This window comes from Hippoglossus hippoglossus, chromosome 23, assembly GCF_009819705.1.
Source record: "Hippoglossus hippoglossus isolate fHipHip1 chromosome 23, fHipHip1.pri, whole genome shotgun sequence".
Lineage (NCBI taxonomy): Eukaryota > Metazoa > Chordata > Actinopteri > Pleuronectiformes > Pleuronectidae > Hippoglossus > Hippoglossus hippoglossus.
This window is the reverse complement of record NC_047173.1, coordinates 3316466-3338203: the sequence shown is the minus strand read 5'-3', so window position 1 is coordinate 3338203 and position 21738 is coordinate 3316466. Positions and strand designations below refer to the sequence as shown.

At 42.6% G+C, this 21738-nt stretch overlaps 3 protein-coding genes across 3 annotated transcripts; 1 reads left to right on the top strand and 2 right to left on the bottom strand.

Annotated features, from left to right (window-relative positions):
- Positions 1-5594: 5594 nt before the first annotated feature.
- On the bottom strand, positions 5595-7604 carry phax (phosphorylated adaptor for RNA export). The gene has a single exon (XM_034578750.1). It carries the CDS (start codon positions 7262-7264, stop codon positions 6017-6019), a length of 1248 nt encoding a protein of 415 aa, XP_034434641.1. The 5' UTR covers positions 7265-7604; the 3' UTR covers positions 5595-6016.
- Positions 7605-8098: 494 nt separating this feature from the next.
- pmpcb (peptidase, mitochondrial processing subunit beta) lies at positions 8099-14633 on the top strand. The gene is made up of 13 exons (XM_034577887.1): positions 8099-8233; positions 8553-8690; positions 9294-9380; positions 9783-9912; positions 10184-10382; positions 10504-10583; positions 10793-10905; positions 11055-11198; positions 12156-12316; positions 12408-12493; positions 12578-12666; positions 13775-13850; positions 14538-14633. Exons 1-13 carry the CDS (start codon positions 8156-8158, stop codon positions 14600-14602), a joined length of 1446 nt encoding a protein of 481 aa, XP_034433778.1. The 5' UTR covers positions 8099-8155; the 3' UTR covers positions 14603-14633.
- Positions 14634-14654: 21 nt separating this feature from the next.
- On the bottom strand, positions 14655-21719 carry dnajc2 (DnaJ (Hsp40) homolog, subfamily C, member 2). Its single transcript, XM_034577886.1, has 16 exons — positions 21516-21719; positions 20111-20301; positions 19915-19990; positions 19724-19822; positions 19412-19634; positions 19243-19308; positions 19062-19153; positions 18809-18930; positions 17581-17730; positions 17397-17485; positions 17194-17263; positions 16879-17060; positions 16641-16741; positions 15518-15628; positions 14959-15107; positions 14655-14825 (listed from the first exon to the last, which is right to left on the bottom strand). Exons 1-16 carry the CDS (start codon positions 21568-21570, stop codon positions 14757-14759), a joined length of 1845 nt encoding a protein of 614 aa, XP_034433777.1. The 5' UTR covers positions 21571-21719; the 3' UTR covers positions 14655-14756.
- Positions 21720-21738: the final 19 nt, after the last annotated feature.

Below are 21738 nucleotides of genomic sequence, written 5' to 3'. Positions count from 1 at the left end.
CAACAAGCTGCCATTTCTGTGAGGAAAAGAAACCCACTTCTTGTTGATCGCACTGTTCTGCTCTGTCAACTACTTTACAACGTACGTCTCAGTCAGGGGTTCAGTGACTTGCTCAAGGACACTCGAAACACACACTGGAGGAGTTGGGGACTGAACCAGGAACCGTCTGGTCACTAGACTGACCTGAGCCATGATAACAACTCAAGGAGACACCAAAGAGTTTGTTATGGGTCCCAATTGTCACTGATGGTTGCGGATGTATTTTTAGTAACAGTAAAAACAAGATAGGGACAGATACTTCATGTTAAAGCTGCACATGGCAGTATTTTTATATTTGCAATAGGCCAATTGACTGTGAAAGGGTTTCAGATCCACAGAGAATTATTTCTGAATCTGTTTTATGACATGAAATAAAAAAGACATGGACCGTTAGCATTGCTTTTTTTTTTTTTTAAAGTCATGATTTCAGCACTGCTGCTGTCAAAAGGGAAGTCATCAGTTTTACATTATTATTTCCCTCTTCCTCTTATTTCTGGCCACCACCGTCAATTTCATGCTTGGTTTGAAAGGATGTCAATTCATTTGAAGCGACTGTGAGGATCTCTTGTCAGCCTGCGATCAATTTCATGCTTCATTTGATTGGATTGTCACATCATTTGGTCCGCTTCATCGCTACAATGCAAAGTAGGAATACTTTATAAAGAGCATTTCATTCGTCTTGTATGTACAAGGATCCCAGTCATTTCTATTAAGACGCTTTGTGTTCTACTGGTGGTGCTGCTCTGGGGATGGTGGTCCACTGGTGTGTCAGCCCAACACTTAAACTAGACTTAAACATCCCAACAAGTATCAGATGAACTGCAATCATTTCTTCCTAAGAGGCTAAAGGCTAATGACTTTGACCTTTGACTTTGGATCTTGAAGCACCAGCAGGTGAAAATTTCCCTTGTCCAACCGATTTAGTTCATAAATAAGATTCCTCTTAATCTAATACGTCCCTCTCTTAGCTGCCTTCATGCTAGCCTGCCAACACAGTGAATGTTAATTCAAGGTTCAAGGTATCTTTATTATCCCTGAGGGGCAATTAGTTGTACAGCCAGCGGTGACCACATAAAGTCAGGCCACATAAAAATAAATACGTCGACAAATGAAATGCATCATAATGAGTCATTTAAAAGGCCGATGGCAGCAGGGATAGATTACTTTTTAAATCTATTAGTTCTGCATCTTGGCAGATTGTATCTATGACCAGATAGAATCAACAAAAACTCACTATACAGTGGCTGGCTTCAATCATCAAGGATTGTTCTGGTCCGCTGTAAAATCTTGACATAGTACAGATGATGAAGGTCTATGATGGACATCTATGATGCCATCTGACTGTCAGGGTAAGTGACCAGTACCACTTTCACCTCCTCCCACTATAACAATGTGAAGAATATACATGGAGAAAACCTTATATAAGTGGAGAAATAAACGATTGTTTGTCCATTCCACAATCAGGGGGTTGAAATTACTTTTATATTTGTATTTGGTTCTGATGATGATATTGTGAACTGTAAGTTCCATCAGCTTGTTGTTCACTGTGACTCCTGACTGGACAGATGTGACAGAGAAGAAATCAGGAGCTCAGACAAATCAGTTCTGGATCATGTCATGAGAATAAAACAGCTGTTCTGTGTTTTATATTTATGTGGGTGTGTCCAGGTGCAACTGTGAGGTTGTGTCACTTTTTTGTTGCTGCCCGCAAAGAATTGTGGGGCATCATTTTCTCCCTTCCTTTCATAAAGGATGGTCCAATGTTTCCTATGCTAAAGGAGATAAGTCAGGAAGCATTGAAGCTCCTTTCCTAATAATTTAGACTTTAGAGAATTCGAAAAGCTCTTATTATGGTGGCCGCTGAAATATATCTGGGTAATTTCACTCAGTTAGGAAGGTTCCTAAGCAAAATGGACTATTCGAACGCACCTTAAGATTCTAACATGCAGCTCAGTGCTCAGTCTGAAATGTTGTTACAGTTTCCAGCCTTCAGCCTCAACTGATACTGATTCAATAGAAACATTTATATTACACGTATTGAACAACAGGTGTAGAGGGTTACTCTGAAACTAACCCTAGAACTGTGATACCATTTAGATCACTGCTTTGTGCAACTTGCATCCTGCTTTCCCTTCCTCCTCCCTGTTTTGGTCTGACAATGAGAAGCACCATCAACAAGCTCTCGAGCCAACATTGCAGCTAAGGGAAAACTCTGTATTAGCCACGTGTGAAATGTTCCTGACTACAATAACAATAGCTAAAGTGACATCATCCCCAGAGGCCACACACACTTTATGAACGTGATCCATCGTCGCTTTTCTCCTCCCAACTGAGTCACCTTTGTTTTTGGTGAAAGTGATGAGTCACTGACTGCTCTCAATGGTGTTCTGATGATGTTATCTAACTCACTTTTACTGCGGTTCATCTGGTTACTTGCAGCAGCCCAGGGAACACAGGACGGGACGCACTGAGCATTGCATCCTCTCCCATGGATCTGACGTCTAACTGTGGTGACGTTCTTGCCTCTGTCAGCGGCTCCCTGGGTCAGAAAAGGCTGCACCGATCAACCCTGATTTCTCTTAGCGTCTGCTTTTGTAAACATTAGACAGGGGGAAAAAAGACGTCTTCGAACAGCCTCTTCTGATTTCCAAATTTGTGACACGAGCTGTTCATCCAGGACATAGCTCGGTGATTGTGGACAAAACCTCAAAGAGCAGATGCTCACAGAACTGTGGCGACAAAGACGTAAGCAATAGACATTTTGTTTGCTGCAGCGAACCTCTCTGGAAGCTGACATCATGCTGATGCCTCGCCTCCTGTCCAAAGATACAAGTATTTCAACCAGTGGTCCTGTTTGATCCAATGGAAATAAGAAACAGGGTGTTGTATCCAGGCAACAAGTTTGTTGCCAGGTGACAGATAAAGAAGTCCTGAGACCAGGGACTACGTGTAACAATTCCACATGAATAAGACGAGGCACAGCATCATTTCCCTCCTGCAACGCACACGTTTCTTTGATAATCCTGCTTTGATCGCCCTCGCCATTAAAGCAAACAATGCAGGCCTGTTTGCCATCGTATGTTCTTCTTCATGGCAATAAACCCAGCACATGTGCAGATGAAGGGACGGCAGCAAAAGTCAACCGCAGGAAGTTGATCCCTGCACCTTTCGCGAAACCTTAATCAGCTCTGCCTAACCGCCGTGTGGAGCCAGGACGTGCACAGTGACGGCTTATCAGAAACAACACATCCGCCAGCAAATACGCAAACAGCCGTAAGTGGTGGGATTATCAAACGTGTTTCTGCCAGAACGCTGGGCCTTTCATGTGGCAGCCACGAGCAGAGATAATGATCATTTCCAAGGCGCTTCAGCTGACAAATCCACTGCCACCATTAAAGGCTTTCATTCTCCCGGGAGCTGTGTGAGGCGACTGCATACTTTTATTTTGATCTAGATGCAGCTGCTTTTGTAAGGTGGGGAGGGGGGGGCATTTGTTTATGTTAAGCACAAGTAAAAACTCTAATTTGTAAAGCAAATATTGGATGGCGAACTGTATGCAAGTTGTACATGGAACATTAAAGCTGCACTAATCAGATTTCTTACACTGACAAATGTACGTGATGAAACACCAGACAATTATCACCGAGAATTTAACTCTCATATAATCACCATCATCTGTTTCTTGAGTTTCCTCTAACTCTATATAACCACGTTTTCTGATCCGTCAGGCGGCCCATGTTTTATTTTTCTCGGCAGAAGAAGTTCTAATGAGCCCACTGCGCGCTCGCTGCCTGGCATCAAACAAGAGACAGGCAGATTCAGCTGCTGCGAGCTGGTGAAAAAAGATGGAACATGAAGCAGCTAAAGTTTCTGAGAATTTTCGAAGGAGACGGTTGAGATGAAAACTGAGCACAAAGCAGAGCGAGTGTTGGACTTACTCTGCAAAACAATTAGTGGATGCAGCTTTAAATAAAAATGTTTTAGTATTCAGTGACACTTATAAAGTCCTAATAATTTCCAAGCAAGTTTTAGTGTAGCAAGAATATAATTAGATGTAAGATTCATTCATTGATTAAATTGTATATTTCTTCTCAATCAATCAAATTTTATTTGTATAGCCCATATTCACAAATCACTATTTGTCTCATAGGGCTTTAACAAGGTGTGACATCCCCAGTCCTTCACCCTCAACAAGTTCATAGTTAATAATTAAATACTAAACTTGCATAACCTACTGTATTTAATTTTGTCAGTGGGCAGCAACAAGAATCTGCAGTCAGTAATACAATTCAACATAAATAAGATATATATTTACCAATAATACATGAAAAATTCTCTATAACCTCAATCATTTTTTAGTTAAGTGAAATTCCATTGGAAACCCATAGTAGCTTATTAAACTTATAAAACATTCACCGAATTAACTCAACTAAAACAACATTCTCCTTGAATTTTACCTCAAATTACACAGTTGATGCCAGTAAACTTTAGACAATTGATAAGTGAAAAAAATACAGGCTCATGGACTCAAGCATTATGAATAATTCTGTCTGATATATAGATGGCTGACAAATCATTTTTTGAGTTTGTATCGTGCATAAACTCAGCACCATAACGGCATTATCATGAATAACCGCTTCTGAGAAGTTTGTACCGTTGCCGCCGCCATAATCAGACCTTTGCTGCCATCCATGTGCTGTGTGCTGTAAATGCACGACTGAAAGATGGAGACAACAAGGAAGACAGATGTGCAGATGTTGATCCCTGTGACTGTGACTGTACCAGAGACCAAACTCTACTGTAGGAACTGAGGCATTTGATCACAGTAGATGGGTAAAAGATGTGGATGGGCAGATAAATAGGTCCAGGCACTAGTTGAATAAGGACTCCACATATCTGTGAACGTACATGAGAGTTTTGGAGGCCATTTTTACTTGCACACCAATTTGTCTCTTTAGCCATGACTTTTGTTTTGCAGCTTCTCTTTCCAGAATCAATGCTGCACTTATGACCCATTAACATAGTCAACAGTCTTCATAGGCACTTGCTGCTTGGTCTATGGATTATGCAGTGAGCTGGACAACGAGTCTAGTACCTGATATATCTGCTGTCACTAGTGATGCAATATATTGTGCGGCTATCTATTTTATAACCACTCAAGTTGATATCATTCATATTCAAGTGCAGTCTAACTGTTAAGTGCCGCTATATATAGACACTTAATTTCATCGTCCTAGTCCAGTCTTTTTAAGTGCATTTTTCTAACATGTATTATTCAGCCACTTGTTTGTGCTTTTATTTCCTGTGGGTAATCAATACTTTTATCTTGTCCTAGACCTTGTGGTAAAGAGTGTGTCCGCCATCTAGTGGACAAACCTCTGCACTACTATAGCAGTTCAAATTCTCTCACTCCAGTATTCAGATACTTTATTGAACAATTTATTGAGCCCCACAATTTAGATATTGTGCGCATCCCAGAATATGAGGGACTAAATGAGTGAATTTCTTTAAACAACGATAATAAAAGAAGGGAAACTGTAAAGGTAAACTATTTTTTTATAATATACCCAGAGTCAACTTTATTTATAATCCAGATAGTTAAGCCAACAAACAAACTTATCAACTCAAGACCTCATTATCACAGAATGAAAATTAGAGTAAAAAGAAATTATATTAAGAACTCCACAACATACACAGTATCCTGCAACAACTTGATGATCCAGACTCTGATTTAAAGGCAAACAACATTTGTAACACAAATCAAACTAACTTAAGATTTACTCTGTTTACATGTGCTGAAATGTAGAAATCCATGCAGTTCCAAACGAGACTTTAACTCCCCTTTCTGTGCTAAGGTAAGGAAAAGGACAAGTGTGATTCTGTAATCTTCACTCAGTGCTTTCAGTGTTTGATTTGAATTTTTAAATCCAAGTCGTCCTTTTTCAGACCTCTTAAGAGTTCAAACAGCAGGAGGCCTTCAGAAGACCTCCAGGTCTGCGGAGTTGTACACCACCGCCGTCTCCTCGGTCCCCACAGCAGCTTCTCCCTCACCCTCCTCTTCCTCACCCTCCACCTCCTCTGCAGCCTCCTCCAGTGACTCCAAGGCCTCGTTGGTGTCACTGGCGAAAGTCTCCCTGGACCCGTCGTCATGCTCCTGCAGGTTCAGCGTCCCGATGGCCTGCTTCATCTTCTTGGCCACCATGTACCTCCTCCTCTTCTGAGCAGCTTTCTTGCTCTTGTTGTCCTTCTGGTTCTCATCGATGAATATCTTCCTGATCTGGGCCTTGGTGATGCTGGGCGTGTTCTTCAGCAGGTTGAGATACACCCCACCGGGTGTCCGTCGCCGGGTGCCGTCCATGGTGTACACCCCTCCGCTCTCCTCCAGTGTGGCAGTCTCTCCGAGCAGCTCGATGGCTTTTTTCACCCCCACGACATCAACGATACGCTCTATCAGGTCCTTTTTGGGCTCTTGCAGCCTGTGTGCTATCTCATCTGCCACTTTCTCCTCAGGATCATCCTCCGTGATCTCATACCTGCCCTTGGTGTCCATCTCTGCTCTGGGGCCCAGTCTCTCTTTAGCTGACCTCTTCCTCTTGGCATCTTCTCCCGACCTGTCCTCTGACCCCCGGCCCTTCATGTACTCGTCCAGCTGGGTGTCCAGCATGCTCACCTCTCCATCGTCCTGTGACTGCATCTCCTTCTCCCTCTCCTTGTCCATCAGCTTACGAGCCAGGACGAAGTTATAGGTCTCCACATTCCTGCTGGACATGCTGACCTCACCCTCCATGCCGAATATACCCAGCTCTGCGGTGATGGCGTCCTGGCACTGCTCCTGGACCACGGAGCCCCAGATGTTGTTCACCTTGCGGCCTTCCGTTGCGCTGGGGGCGGGCAGGCGTGTCGGCGCAGGTCGGCCGGTGGCGGAGGCAGGAGGCTGCGGAGCGTTGGACACTTTCTGACGCTTTTTGCGCCAAACAGACGCCTCCTCATCCGACGAGGCCTGGTCACTGTCGCTGGACTCCGCCGTCTTCCCGGCGCTGCGGTAGGCGGCGGCAGGGGGCTGGGCAGCGGCTCTGTTCTGGAAGGACTGGCCGCTGAAAGCTGGAGGAACCCGGGGTCGACTCAGGGCTGCTGCTGCTGTGGCCCCCATGTCGGTGTCCGAGCCGGACCCGGAGATCTCGCCATCTTCCAGATCACCGGCCATTGCATCCCCATTATCCGCCATTTCTGGTCCGGAAGTCACAGCAAAGACAACGAGCTGCCTGTTGTTTCAATGCATCAGCTCCAGTCAAGGCCGCTAACTAGCAACAACAGCTAACTGCACTGTCCACAACCAGCTAACCTCAGAAGTTAATATTCAACCCGGCGAAGACTCACACGAGACTGGGTTCAACAGGAAACACCGTCAGATGAGTAACACAGCAGCTGATTCTCTGTCCGCTTGTATTTTATTCTCTTCCCTTCAGAGAACTGCGGAGATCAGGTTCACGATCTACACGCAAACTTGAGAGACTCATTCAAGACATTTCGCGCTAAGCTAAAGCCCCGCTTCCGCTTTACCAGTGTCACACCCTTTCAAAATAATCGTGACCCAGGAAGAATTTTTAAAAAAGCGTCGGAAAAGCAAACTTAAACATCGACTCAGAATGCAAGTATATTTAATGTGATCAAAAAAGTTGTAAATACGCGACTAAGACAACTAATTTTCTAAGAGTGTTTTATTCATCATATCGTAGAAATGAAAGAATTTGAGTAATTTTCAAATTTAACCAAACATATTTAATTTCATTGTGATACTATGACTATTTACACAAGTTCAAAATCAGTTGAAAATAAACTTTTTTAGATTTCATTCCGTCGCATTTAAAGTAATTATCAACATCTTGTATTTTTGGAACATGTAGTTGTAAGAATAGATGTGTGCAAGGTTGCGCTGAGTAACAAACACGTGGCATTTCAACAATAAGTTTTGTTTACATTAAGATTTTTGCGTGACTTTTTTTTTTTTTTTTTTCATTTTAGAATTGTGTTATTGATGTAATGAAATCATCTCGACATTTCCGGCGGATATTGCGTCAATGAAAACCGCACACGCGCAGTCTGACAGATAAACAACATGGCGGCGTCCGTGCAGCGTTTCACGTCTTCTGGGAGGATTCTCCTCCAAAGACTGAAGACAAACTCTCTACACAGGGTAAGAGGAGCGTGTCAGCGGCCATGTGTGTGTTATTTTCTCCCTGTGTGGTTTATTGACGGGTGTCGTTGTACAGTTTCACGGAGGAGACGCTCTCGGCGTGGTCCGTCCGGTTGAGTGTTTGCTAACGTGTTTGCTAACGTTAGCGAACAGCTGTGACATGCCCGGCGTTTCCAAGATGGACTCTTCAAGATAGTGGAGTTTAACTTTGGCTTGTGTGCTTCTGTCTAACCCATCGATGACATAGTTACATCAGCTGTTACGTCAGTGTCCAGAAAGTGAAGCGTCATCCTGACTGTTGTTGGATTTGCCCCCGCAGCTCTCAGCCGGATCACACAGACTGTTGGCTACACAGGCTGCCCAGCAGGTGACGCTAAATGTCCCTGAAACCAAGGTGAGCACGCTGGAGAACGGGCTCCGGGTCGCCTCTGAGGACGCGGGACTCACCACATGCACAGTAAGTTCCACGTTTCCTCTCACACGAGGAAGATACACATCAGGTTTATCAGCTATAAAGAATAAACCAGGGAGCTGTGAGGGTTTTGGTTTAACATAACATACTGTGATACACCATGACTGCTTTTGTTATTTAAACCACATATTTAATTCACTTACACGTTGTGATGTAATGTCTTGATCATTTCCACACAAACCTTATTTCCATCATGAAATAATGAAATTCACAATCTTAGGCGACATGTTAGGTAGAACTAACGAAACTACAAAGTTTTTTGGGGCGCTAAAAGCAAAGTGAGGTTGCTTTATTTATTATAATACTACAAACAGCTTTTATTTGTTGAATCATGAATCTAATCAATATGACCATTTGCATTTAAAAACAGAAGCATTTCTACTTGGTAAACTCCTGCACAGTTTTTCAGAATACTTGATAGCAGATAGATTCAGGTTGCTCCAAGCATCTACACATTGAGGGATTATTTCAGTTCCCAAAACATTTACTTATAATAAGTTTATCTCCATCAATACAGAAGTTGTGGTACAGTAGCAGTTTCCAGTGTTTTGATATAATATGTAAATATAATTCACTGACTTCTTCCAGGTGGGCCTCTGGATAGACGCCGGCAGTCGCTATGAGAACCAGAGGAATAATGGCACGGCACATTTCCTGGAACATATGGCGTTTAAGGTGAGATGGGAGCAGTGCAGACATATTTTTACTACTGTAAACTAGACTCAGTGGTTTGTATTTAATTGGTTCTTATTTACATTATATGCCACAATTATATAGAAAACGGGTTATTGTAGTTATAGTAAATAAAGAGCTATTGAGTACATGTTTGTAGATACTAGGACTCAGGAAAGGTTCCAGTTATACAGACAATCTCACTGCCATTAGCTTTAAAGTGCCCAAGACGCTACTGCTAGATCTGAACAGGTCATAGGTACAGTGACATTGTTTTGGTTGTCAAAATCCAAAAGGGATTACTTAAATCTAATATTATTAACTCAGAAAATGAAATAATGTTCCTTGTGTTTAACATTTCAAGTATTTTAAAAGTTTTGTTCATTGTGTGCATGTGTATGTCAGGGCACAAGGAAAAGGTCTCAGCTGGATCTAGAGCTGGAGATCGAGAACATGGGGGCTCACCTGAACGCCTACACGTCCCGGGAGCAGACTGTGTACTACGCCAAAGCGTTCTCCAAGGATCTTCCACGAGGTACGATACAGCAGGGCAGAGTACCTCAATGTCAGAGGGACCTTAATGACAATTAAATTAGTGATGAAGAGAGAAACATCCATTTCTGTTTTCAAAGAATTGCATATACCATACAAGGATGTTAAATAAAGTAAATTACATTACCTTTACATTACAGCATAGTAAAATAACACCCTGAATGTACTGGACATCCTAAACAGATATGTTTGAATATTCATATGAAAAAAATACATATATCCAGTTTAAGTTTTTCCTGTTTCTTTCTCTCAAGCTGTGGAGATTCTGGCTGACATCATCCAGAACAGTACGCTGGGCGAGGCGGAGATTGAGAGGGAGCGAGGGGTCATCCTCAGAGAGATGCAGGAAGTGGAGACCAACCTGCAGGAAGTGGTCTTTGACTACCTGCACGCCACAGCCTATCAGACCACAGCTCTGGGCAGGACCATTCTGGGCCCCTCTGAGAACATCAAGTGAGTCTGACCCTTCATTTATAACGAACTGCTGCTGAGCACAGGCTGACATGTGTTGTTGTGTACACACTACTCAGTTCTTTCCTGCTTTGAGTCAGTTGTATTTTTGTATGTGATGCAGGACCATCAACAGAGGAGACCTGGTGGAGTACATCACCACTCACTACAAAGGCCCCAGAATAGTGCTGGCTGCTGCCGGAGGTCAGAGCTCTTTATCTCCTCGTTTTGCATTCAAATGGTCTTAATATGAGCCTATTAAACAATAAGAATATATGTAAATGGCGGAGGCAGAAACCTTCGTCTTAACATTACTGTTGATTCTTCTTGAAATCTCAGTAAACCACAGTCATGATTTCATACTCCAGTGACATGTAACCCCAGGGTTGTTCTGACCGTGTGTATTTGTTCAGGTGTTTCACATGATGAGCTCATTGATTTGGCCAAATATCACTTTGGAAAACTTCCTGGTCGATATCAAGGTGATGCTCCGCCAGTTCCTCCCTGCCTCTTCACAGGAAGTGAGGTAAGGTTAAGTCTTCATGCTCATTGTTCCGGTGTTCCAGGCTTCTGGGTTCTTTTTTTTTTATGTATTATTTACTTTGATTGTTGCACCTTTAAAGAAAACAAGACAAAATCATTAATAGATAACTTAGATAACTACTGTTGCTTCAGATCCGTGTGCGTGATGACAAGATGCCCCTGGCTCACATTGCCATCGCTGTGGAGGCAGTGGGCTGGTCTCACCCCGACACCATCCCCCTCATGGTGGCAAACACACTCATCGGAAACTGGGACCGCTCGTTCGGTGGCGGAGTGGTGAGTACTGGTGAAACTCCAGAGTCATGTTATCTAGCACAAAGTGATGCCACTCCAGTTTAATTTCCTGTTTAGATTTAATCCTTAAGAAGCACTTAGACCCTTTTTTGCATTTTTGTGGTTGATTTACTGACTTGTGGAATAAGGATGTTAGGTTTTGGTTTTGAGAGCAACATGCACAGAAAATAATTTTGTTTGTAATAGAAAGACCACATCATTAAAACCTGCCAGCCATGCGCAAGGATGCGATCTGGTAATAGTATCCGTCCTGAGAGATCTGATCATAAGTGGTCAGCGATAAGTGTTCTATGTTCACACACCTGGCAATGGTGTCTCCTGTGACCACTTTTGATCCGATCTTACTACCCTGCGCCATAGGCAAAAACACACTAGATCATTTGTATTCACAAAAAACAAATTATGTTTTTGACCTTATGTCACAGTGTTTTGTTATGTGTCGACACAAGCAACAGAGCGAGCAGTTCGGTTCATTGTGAAACTGTAGTGGCTCAGAGACATCAGCTCATCAGGTGGTCCTTCATATGTGACCCAGGAATAGACTGTATGTCCCACCGGCAATACGGATCATTTAGGAGGGATGTTAATATCAGGTCTCATTGGGTCACTAATTTGATTGGTTGTGAGTTAAATTGACTCACACGGAAGGAAATAGATTTCTATGATTTTAATAGATTATCATAATTTTATTTTGAGTAGACAAAGTAATTACTCGCATTGTGAGGACTTTCAAAGTATCATTACTTTGAGGTGGATAAATCTAATTCTGCTCTTTATCTGTTGTGTGTAATTGTACCAGGATGGAACATGAGCTATTTCACAGTCCTGCTGAATTAGTTTATTTCATACTTTACTGTAAAATCTGCCACAATAAATGCAGAGATCCTGTTTCAGTGTTCTCACACGACCCTGTTGGGTTCTTGTCCTGTGTGAATCCAGAATCTGTCCAGTAAACTGGCTCAGATGGCCTGTCAGGGAAACCTGTGCCACAGTTTCCAGTCCTTCAACACTTGCTACACAGACACAGGCCTGTGGGGGCTCTACATGGTGTGTGAGCCCGGCACCATCAACGACATGATGCACTTCACTCAGATGGAATGGTAAGAACACACGCTGTTGAAAGGGTCGGAACCATAAATGCTGTGTCGTCTAAATGCAAAAGATAAGAGTTGTCGGTTTGCTTCCTGTCAGGATGTCTCTTTGTACGAGCGTGACGGAGAGCGAGGTGGCTCGGGCAAAGAATCTGCTCAAGACCAACATGCTGCTGCATCTCGACGGTAAGACACGGTCACAGAGTCGGTGTTGATAAGAGAACTGTAGCATCACATGGGTTTTAATATCAGACTGTCTGCCGTCTCCAGGATCCACCCCTATCTGTGAGGACATCGGCAGACAGATGTTGTGCTACAGCCGCAGGATGCCTCTGCATGAGCTGGAGGCCAGAATTGATGTGAGTGGAAACTGTTTTATCGATTCTAAGGTTAAAAATCTAATCAGACACTAGGAAAGAACAAGTTTCTCCTAATCGATACAGATTCCAAAGCTTTTCAATTACTTTTATTGTATGAAAACATTTAAGACACCAGTCAAATTTACTCACCATAGAGTAATAATTGTCACTCCTGATACTTTTAAGGAGAAAGTGAATATTGATTAATTTATGTTGAGGCTAATAATTTTGTTACTCGGGACTGAAACTCAGGACGTTACTCCTACATTAGCCGACTGTCCTGATAAAACTTGAACAAACATGAGGACGGTGTAATGTACCATTTAGAAACATCCGGTTGTAACCGACTGTAAATATGTGGCTAGTCTTCTATAGCGGTATCCAAACACGCCAGAATGAGACCGGTGATAGGCCTGGTCGCGTGTCACTCAAAGTGCAGTCAGCCAATCAGAGGAGGGACTCAAGAGGCAGGCAGAAGAGAGGACATGGAAATACACATTGCAGCAGTTTTTTCGACTTTAAACCACTGATATATCATTTTAGGGGAACCAATACCTCAAATTAAATCCCAGAAAGGTGTCAAATATAGGCCCTTTAAAACAGCAGCTTCAAAATGAGTGTGATGTTACACTGACTTGAAATAGGGAAAACTGTACCAGGTGAATTCCAACTCATCACTCTGAACCTCTCCTTGCTCAATTTAACCTTAGTGAGAATATGATAACTGACTTAAATTGCTATCATCAGGCCCAGCAAGCTCAAGAGTAATGCTGAATTGATCTCCAATATTCAGCATGGAAACTTTTATCATGGGTAATATCCACAGTTCAGTGAGTGGGACTACACTGTCAGAGCTCCGGTCAACATAGTGAAAGGCTTTCTTTTTTATTCTTTACATGAAAACCATCACTACACATGGCTGCAGAGTAAAAGTTAATGTGTTGCTTTAAGTTCAACAGACTTTATCTGTATCTCACCTGTATAGAATAACTTTCAGTTTTAAATACATCATGTGGTGTCATGAGGTCCTTGATCTCCTTTTTAAAAGGAGAGTTGTGGGAAATGGTTGCAGTGTCTTACTTTATTTATTTTTGTCACTTCTCAATAGGCCATTGATGCTAACACCATAAAGGACGTGTGCACCAAATACATCTACAACAAGGCTCCTGCCATCGCCGCAGTTGGTATGTGGCTAATTTTTTATCGCTTCATGCAAATGACACTTTGTAGAGGCCGACTGTGCATGAAGTCATGAAAGTTTGAGGTTCTTTGTATAACAGCTTAAATTTTCTGTGCTGGAAATGTCTTCGATGTCCACTCGTCAACAAAGACACTGGTCATTCATGTCTCTGGGACAAGATGCTCAGCTTTAGGTGTTATCCAGGTTCTGTTAACTGTCTGCCACACAAGCAGAGAGATATACACTAGTCTTAAATCATTGCCTGGAGCTCAGCATCACTTAAAGGTGACCCTTGATTAGATTTTTACTGAATAAGTACAGTGAGTCCAAAAGTCTTGAGACAACTTTAATTAAAAAGTGATCTGATCACCTAGACTCACGTTATAATAATGAACAGTACCTGTGGTTTGAAGTTGCTGTGAATGGATTAAGAGGAAAACATTTGTTTATTATAACTTAAGCTTCATTATTTTTGGTCGGGACGTGTTATAATATTGTACTAAGGGGTAAAATAAACAGGTTTCTAACACTTGAGGCTCCTCGGTAGGTTAAATTTGAACCACCATCTGATGCTTGTTACCTGTAACTTTGTGTGTGTACAATGTTACTATTGGTAGATCTGATGCCAGAGCTACAAAAATGCAACCACATTTGTTTCAAGGGCTTTAAATCCAGTTTGTTTCTGTCTCAGGTCCCATTGAACAGCTTCCAGACTACAACCAGATCCGCAGTGGAATGTACTGGATGAGAACCTGAGGACGAATCACCTTTTTAACTGTACAGCATATTCACATAAAGAGAACCCGTATTTAAGTCTTGTCTTTTTCGTCCTTTAATTTTTTATTATAAAATAAAGACCAACACAATAATGTTAAAATAACACAGATACTATTGTCTTTTGTGGTTCTTGTCATTTTTTGCTCTTGGGTGCCACTTGTTCCTGAGCAGCTTTCTTGGCTTTAACCATTTCCACCAGTTCCTGTCAGAGAAACAGGGGAAATAGATTAGAACCAAGAACCATTGATGCTTGTGAATTTGTATTATACAGACATGTTACTTTAATCTAACCTCATACACATGATAAAGCCCATAGGAAGAGACCAGCATCTTACCTTGTACCGCTTCATACAGTCTTTCTTATTCCGTCCTGGGACAGCAGCAGCGATTTTCTCCCACCTCTCAGGTGTGGTGACTGGGTATGTCTTCAGGGCCTGTTCCAGAAGCTTCTGCTCCTCTGTGGTCCAGGATGCAGCGTTACCACCAGAGGCTGAGAGGAACAAACGGGGAGACATTGGTTTGTCTGGTAGAAATGATCAGCGTCAGCAGAAACAACTTGACTGTTGAAGTAGTACTGATAAGTGCCTTCATTACTGCAACATGATGCTACAAACTGTTCTCCATGAAAACACTGGTCTCACAGTAAAGGTGACAAAATGATACATTCCTTGTACAGCACAAGTACTATATATTTGTTTTACTTAATGTACAGCTGTCACTGCAAATAGAAAGCAAATTATTGATTCTACTTGGTGGCATACACAAAGTACTGGAAATTTTGGGTCACTTTCCTCACCAATTATTCTCTCCACTTGGGAAACAAAGTGATTTATTGTGGTTTCAGTCAGTTTATCACGTGTCACAGACACTACGCAGCTGTATAGATGTACTCACCTTCAAATCTCTCTGAGGGCACAGCGTTGTCTATGGTGGGCGCCACAAACGAGTGTTCCTTCTTGAACTTCTCAAAGGCTTTTTTGTTGATCTCATCTTTCTGTAGCGGATCTGAAGAGACGACATGAACACTTTGAGCTCACTGGAATTCATTTGCATGGTTACTTGATGACGACAGGAGTCTTTGACACTGATGTATTCTGAGTATTTAAATTGCAAAGGCAGCAGAATTTCTCTTCGGTACAAAATTACCCTTTCATTTACTTACTCTTCTGTATATACACACCAGTGATATCCAGCATGTTTCATTGTAAAATACACATCTTGTTAAGAATGATCAGAGAGAATATTTTCATGTCAAAACCTCACTTGTGAATGTAATGTGACATAAAATTATTTGTATTACCTTATGACTGTGTTTATTAACCCTAACCCTTTTTTAAATGCCATCCTATGCTATGACGTTTTTATTGCCTTACTGTACTATGACTTTTTATACATCAGGTTAGGTTACTTTATTTGTACCCGTAGGTAGATTTGTTTGGCAACCAAAAAAAGAGGAGGCATCCATCTAAACATGATTCAAAATTATAACACAGTGACAGAAAAGAAGACCACAAAAAGTGCTAAAATGCTTCGCTATCAACAGAAAATTGGATAAGGCCAAATGTGCAAAGATAGCTATAACCCGTTCAAGTGAACAATTGCAGCTGGAACAAAACTATTTCTGTAGCGTTTTGTTTTACCCCTTGGGAAATTCCCCATGCAGAGGATGTGAGTCATTCATAATGGCGCTGCCTAATCACTGTCTGATGTACAGGGACTCTAGGCTCATCTGAGGCCTACCGATCAGCCAACTTACTGTACTATGACGTTTTTGTGCCGTATTATACTATGGTCTTTTTAGCGCCTTAGTGTACTATGACATTTAATGCCTTAATATATTATGGCCTTTTTTTAACACCTTACTGTACCATGAGCTCAGCAGAAGATAACTTGCACTTTGTTTGGGCTTCTTAAAGCCCATTAACAGGTCTTAATCAGCATTAATGAACTGTAGACAATCACTAATAATGAATAAACATGCATGTGAACTTAATCTACTGTCAGTTGTGAAGCTCACCGAGTCGTTGCAGATTCTTGGCTTTGTTAATGACATCTTTGGCCGTCCTCTTCATGCCGCTGGTGGAGTGCAAGTTCATATAATTGGCAATAACTTCCCATCTGGAAGAGGAGGAAAAATACAGAATTAGTAAATTTTCTTTATCAGTATACATTTGGAATACACTGCAAACCAGGGCTGCATTATTAACCCTCGTCTTCTATTCTGCCATTCGTAACTCGCTGCTGTATCCATTTACCTGGCGTTGGTTCCAGCGGGGAACAGATTGACAGCCTTGATGAGCAGCTGGAGGTCGTCCTCGTTCCAGCCCTTCCCTGAGCTGCCTCCTCCGCCGCTGGCCTGGTCCGCACTGCGAGCCGCCTGCCTGGCCTGAACCTCAGCCTCCTTCTCCCTCTGCAGTTGGTTGTTCACCTCCTGCACCTGAAAAAAGACACACCAACATGTTTTTAAACTTGAGCGCACTTAAAACCTCGGTAAACATCCACATGAAGGTGGTGATCATTCCTCTGTCAGCTGTTAAATAAATTAAACAAACATTTAACTTTTTTTTTACCTGCTTCTCCACAGCTGCCTTGCTGTCTTCTTTTGAGCCAGAGGCCAGGATTTCATTCAGGGACTGAAGACTGCAAACACACAAGCAACAGAACATAAAAGATCATGTCAGATTAAAGATGCATTAATCCCCAGTGTGCTCAAATGAGTCCACTATTACTAAAGCATTAAAATTCATCCAATTGATGTTGTAGGTGACAATACCTAATCAGCTCCAGCCTATCACAGAGCTTCTCCACTTCTTCCATCATCTTCACACTTTCAGACTCATTGTCAGCAAAGTAATTCCAGTTCTGTGAGGGAGGAAAGATATGGAGTTGACAATAGAGACAATAAGACTAGATCGCACGACTCTTCAGATTTGAGAGTTGAAACCATGAAAACCCACCTTGCAGGTCGTCCTGAGTTTCTGTCTCTCCTTCTTGACGGCCTTTTTCTGGATCTCCTTCTCTTTCTTCGCCTGCTGCGCCACCTGCTTGGCCTCCTCTTCCTCCTTCTCCTTTGCCAAACGAGCTGTCTCCAGCTCCGCCTGCCGGGCCTGTCGGGTTCACAGAGAAACACGCTGATGAGCAAATGACATCATTGTAAAAGCAAACTTAAGAATAAACCAAACCTAAAACTTGAACATCCGGCAGGAAGTAAATAATAGTCAGAGTCAAACTATTTCCTTGTCTTATAGGATGTTTGGCAATATTTTATATTTATTAAAAGTTTAAAAAGTGTGTATTCAAATACTGATGAGAGAAGCATCTGTAAATGTAACGATCTGCGTATATTGAGGTGTTTTCAGACATGAACTCCGGAGAATGTCTGGACAATGGGATCCGGAGTTTGTCTTTCACATATGAATAATGCAGCAGGAGTTTCTCCGGTCAGACACATTCACAACAACAGGAAAATCTCAGGCTTTTTCAAGTGAGGGGCGGAGCAGCTGGCAGGTTTGTAGCATCATCAACTTGCCCACTAGTGAATCCTCCGGAGGATATCCTGCTGTGACTTCACACTGACTCACTCGGACATTTTCCAGGCTGAAGAAACTCTAGAGAAAGTCCAGAGCCTCTCACATACACCACATCTCCGGAGTTGAGTGCATGTCTGTAAGCAGCTTAAAAGAAAATTCTGCTCTGTGCCTTGGGAGTCGTCTTGGCTTGGCAGCCACTTCTAGTGTGAGTAGCCAGAGAACTAAACCATCTCCATTTATAGACAGACGGTGGAGAGATTCTCCTGAGGCCTGTTTCATAACAGCAGATGCATCTTGTGAACAACAAACTGAAAAATGTTTTTCAATCTGGTTTCAAAGACATTTGCTCCTGACACCTTTTCTGTTGATGGCTCTGGACTCTGGGTTCACATTACTTTTCCAATACATATCACTTTGAAAGATGGACAAGACCAATACAATGACTTGTGTATCCCAGAGTTAAAATAAAGGTTGCATGAATGAGGGGCTCACTTATTTTGTATTACCACTGTGTATGCAAACCATTTTCTTCTATAGGAACCAAGTGTCTTTATTTTTTCAACATGAGCCTGAAAGGCACGAATGATGCTTTTAGATTCACCCACTACAGACTAAAGTCAGTGCATGTGCAGTGATGTAATGAATGAAGACTTACTCGGTCCTTCTCGTCCTGCTCTCTTTTCTTGGCATCAGCTTTCGCCTTCTTCTCAGATTCCTTCCGGGCTTTTTCGTCGTCTTTGAATTTCTTTATTCTAGGGTCACAGCTGTAGGCAGTATCTGCAGAGAAGCAATAACACGGATCAGTCCCACTGATTTAGGGCCTTGTGCACCTTTGTGATATTTTAGCTGTTAAATTACATTGTGCATCATGAAATCTCTGAGTGTATGCTGGCTCTGAGGGACTGTACCAACTAGTGTTCGTATTCTGTTCATCTCCTCCTTCTTCCTCTGACCTCTGGAAGCTCGATTCTGCTTTTCAATCCACCTCCTCTCATCTCGACTGCAGCACAAAACAGACAAGAGAAGTTATGACACACAAGCTCAAATTTGGCTCAGTTACTTGGATGGCTGTGATAAACGCTAGCTCACCATTCGGCCTTTTCCTTCTCCTCTTCATCCAAGTATGAAAATTCTCTCCACGAGTCAAAGTTGTACCTTTAATAGTAGAAAATAAGAGATTGTGAGTTTGACTTGTTTCTTTTTTTTTAAATCTGAAATCAGCATCTTGCTTAATAGTGACCATAAAAACACCACTTACCAAAAAGTGTAAAAATTATCCACGTCTTCAAAAGACGACTCCATGGTTCCGACTTTGGGAACGTGCTTTTTGGAAGACCATCTTGCGTTTCTCTCAAAAATGGGAGCATACGCATCAAAAAAGTTCTCTTTGCCTTCACTCTTTGAAGGCACAGCGTTGTCAAAGGTCGGATCTACACTGTCGAAAGCTCTTCTCTTCACAGGATCTGACAGGATTTCTATAGCTGAGGTTCAGACATTGACAAAGAGCAGCATCAGTTTAAGAGCCCAAAAATAATGTTAGTGTTGGTGACATATAGCAGCAGTTACATACCTTTAGTTATACAGGTAAAGTAGTCGTTGTCTCCTTCTACAATCGTCTCCCCGGCAGCTTTCCTTTTGTCAGGATGATGCTTCAACACAATGGATTTGTCTGTCGAGAAACAGCAGAATGTGGCTTTAATTAATTCTAATCAACAACTACAGATACAACTACATAAGAGCAGGAGGAGGAAGGGTACTCACGAGCAGCTTTGATCTGTTTCTGTGTGGCTTTGTACCTCAAGTGTGGGACGCCAAGGACACTATAATGATCCTGATTCTGACAAGCCAGAGACAAGACAAAGAGGTTCAATGACTCCCTGCGTGAATTTATTATATATGGACTTTCATGGTTTATTAATGAAACATCACTACGTGTAATTTGTTACTGGACCAATACCTTCCAGTCTTTGGGGTCGAGCGTTCGGAGCATGGGGTACTCCTCCAGCTGAAACTCCTCATCCTCTGACTCCTCAGATGACACCTCCTCTTCCTCCAGCTCCTGGAAGGAGGCTGACGTATTCCTGCTCCTCCTCTTCACGAAGGCCTCCAGCCACCGCCCCACAGGTTCCACCTGGACCTGCACAGAGGCTGAGGAGGGAGAGAGGAGGTGAAATAAAAACATGCAGACTGCTCCTAGTCACGTTTGGATAGAACTGCATGAGTAGAGAGAGTAATATGAACTGAGCGGGGTGTTTTACACCTGTCATTGCTCTGTGTGTGTGTTTGTGTGGTCCAGGTACAACTCAAGTTGTGGGAACCTATATCATTCTGTTCACACAGTCACATTATGGGGTCTTGTCCTCCTTATGGGGACATAATGTAAATCATTGAATTTTAGGGTGAAGACATGGTTATGCTGAGTTTAGTAACTAGAAATTACGGTTAAGGTAAGGGTTCGTCTCGGAGAAAATCGCTGCAAGTCATGGAGACGCAACTCTGTGTGTGCACCAACTGCAAAGGTGGCCTTGGGTTGGGGTTGCAGTCTCTATTTTTGAATCATTACACCGCTAGAGTATATATACGTGTGTGTGTGTGTGTGTGTGTGTGTGTGTGTGTGTGTTCTAAAAGCAAGCCAGTGATGTCTGTGATCACGTACTGCAATAAAATCAATAAAAGAGCAATACAACAACCTACTGCAGGTGCAGCCTGTTGAGCTCATTACTTTACTATGTTTCATTTCACAAAAACACATGCGAGTTACTAGGTTACCTGACAATATTACACATCAGGTTTAACCGCATGAGCATTTTCATCAAATCAAGATGAGGGATGGATCAGTAGACTGCACAGACTCCAGGACACATTCAAATCTGCAGTGATGGACCATTTGGATACGAACTGAAACAAAGCTAAATAAAACATCCAGATCTAAACCGAGCCATGAATCTTTACACCTCGTGTGACGCTAACACAGTAGATCCAGGAGCCATGATGACAGTCACGCTCTATGGAATTTAGCATACTTTCACATGAACTTGCTGCCTGTGGTCACAAACCCCTCAGTTCCCGTGGAGGTGTATTTGGTGAAATGTGAACAGGTCTGACTGTCATAGGTTACAACCGGTAACTTCACATATTATGTAACTAGCTAACAGGCGCAGTCCACCTGTGAGAGTTCAGCTCATAACAGCAGCTAATGACCAGGACATGACACGTGAACACAGAATGACACAGACTAAATTAGCTTTGTTAGCACTGGAAACATTAGCCCAGTCCTTGCTGTGTGCGTTTTAGCTGCATGCTAACGCCTACAACGCTGTAGGTTTAGCTAGCTCTCTTCCTGTGGCCTCCTTCTTTCTTACCGGCAGCGGCTGCGAACACGATCGTCTCATCACCGTCCAGCGCTTCGAGCAGCATCTTGGAAACAAATTACTCGAACACTCGGCTGCTGAAATGTGGAAGCTTCCTAAAGTGCAGGGGTTTGATGGCCGCTCATTGACAAACCACATGGGCCTCCACTCACAAGTGCCTGACCGGGAACGAGCTCCGCTGTCACACCGCCGAACGGTCCGTGTTGGGACTTTG

Excerpts from the sequence above, each read along its gene's own strand:
- phax (XM_034578750.1), bottom strand. The coding sequence starts at position 7,264 with ATGGCGGATAATGGGGATGCAATGGCCGGTGATCTGGAAGATGGCGAG.
- pmpcb (XM_034577887.1), top strand. The coding sequence starts at position 8,156 with ATGGCGGCGTCCGTGCAGCGTTTCACGTCTTCTGGGAGGATTCTCCTC. Across the intron at positions 10,584-10,792 it reads AGTGCTGGCTGCTGCCGGAG|GTGTTTCACATGATGAGCTC; the intron begins GTCAGAGCTCTT and ends GTATTTGTTCAG. Across the intron at positions 10,906-11,054 it reads GCCTCTTCACAGGAAGTGAG|ATCCGTGTGCGTGATGACAA; the intron begins GTAAGGTTAAGT and ends CTGTTGCTTCAG.
- dnajc2 (XM_034577886.1), bottom strand. The coding sequence starts at position 21,570 with ATGCTGCTCGAAGCGCTGGACGGTGATGAGACGATCGTGTTCGCAGCC. Across the intron at positions 17,731-18,808 it reads AGCAGGACGAGAAGGACCGA|GCCCGGCAGGCGGAGCTGGA; the intron begins GTAAGTCTTCAT and ends TGAACCCGACAG. Across the intron at positions 17,061-17,193 it reads AGGCAGCTGTGGAGAAGCAG|GTGCAGGAGGTGAACAACCA; the intron begins GTAAAAAAAAAG and ends GTCTTTTTTCAG.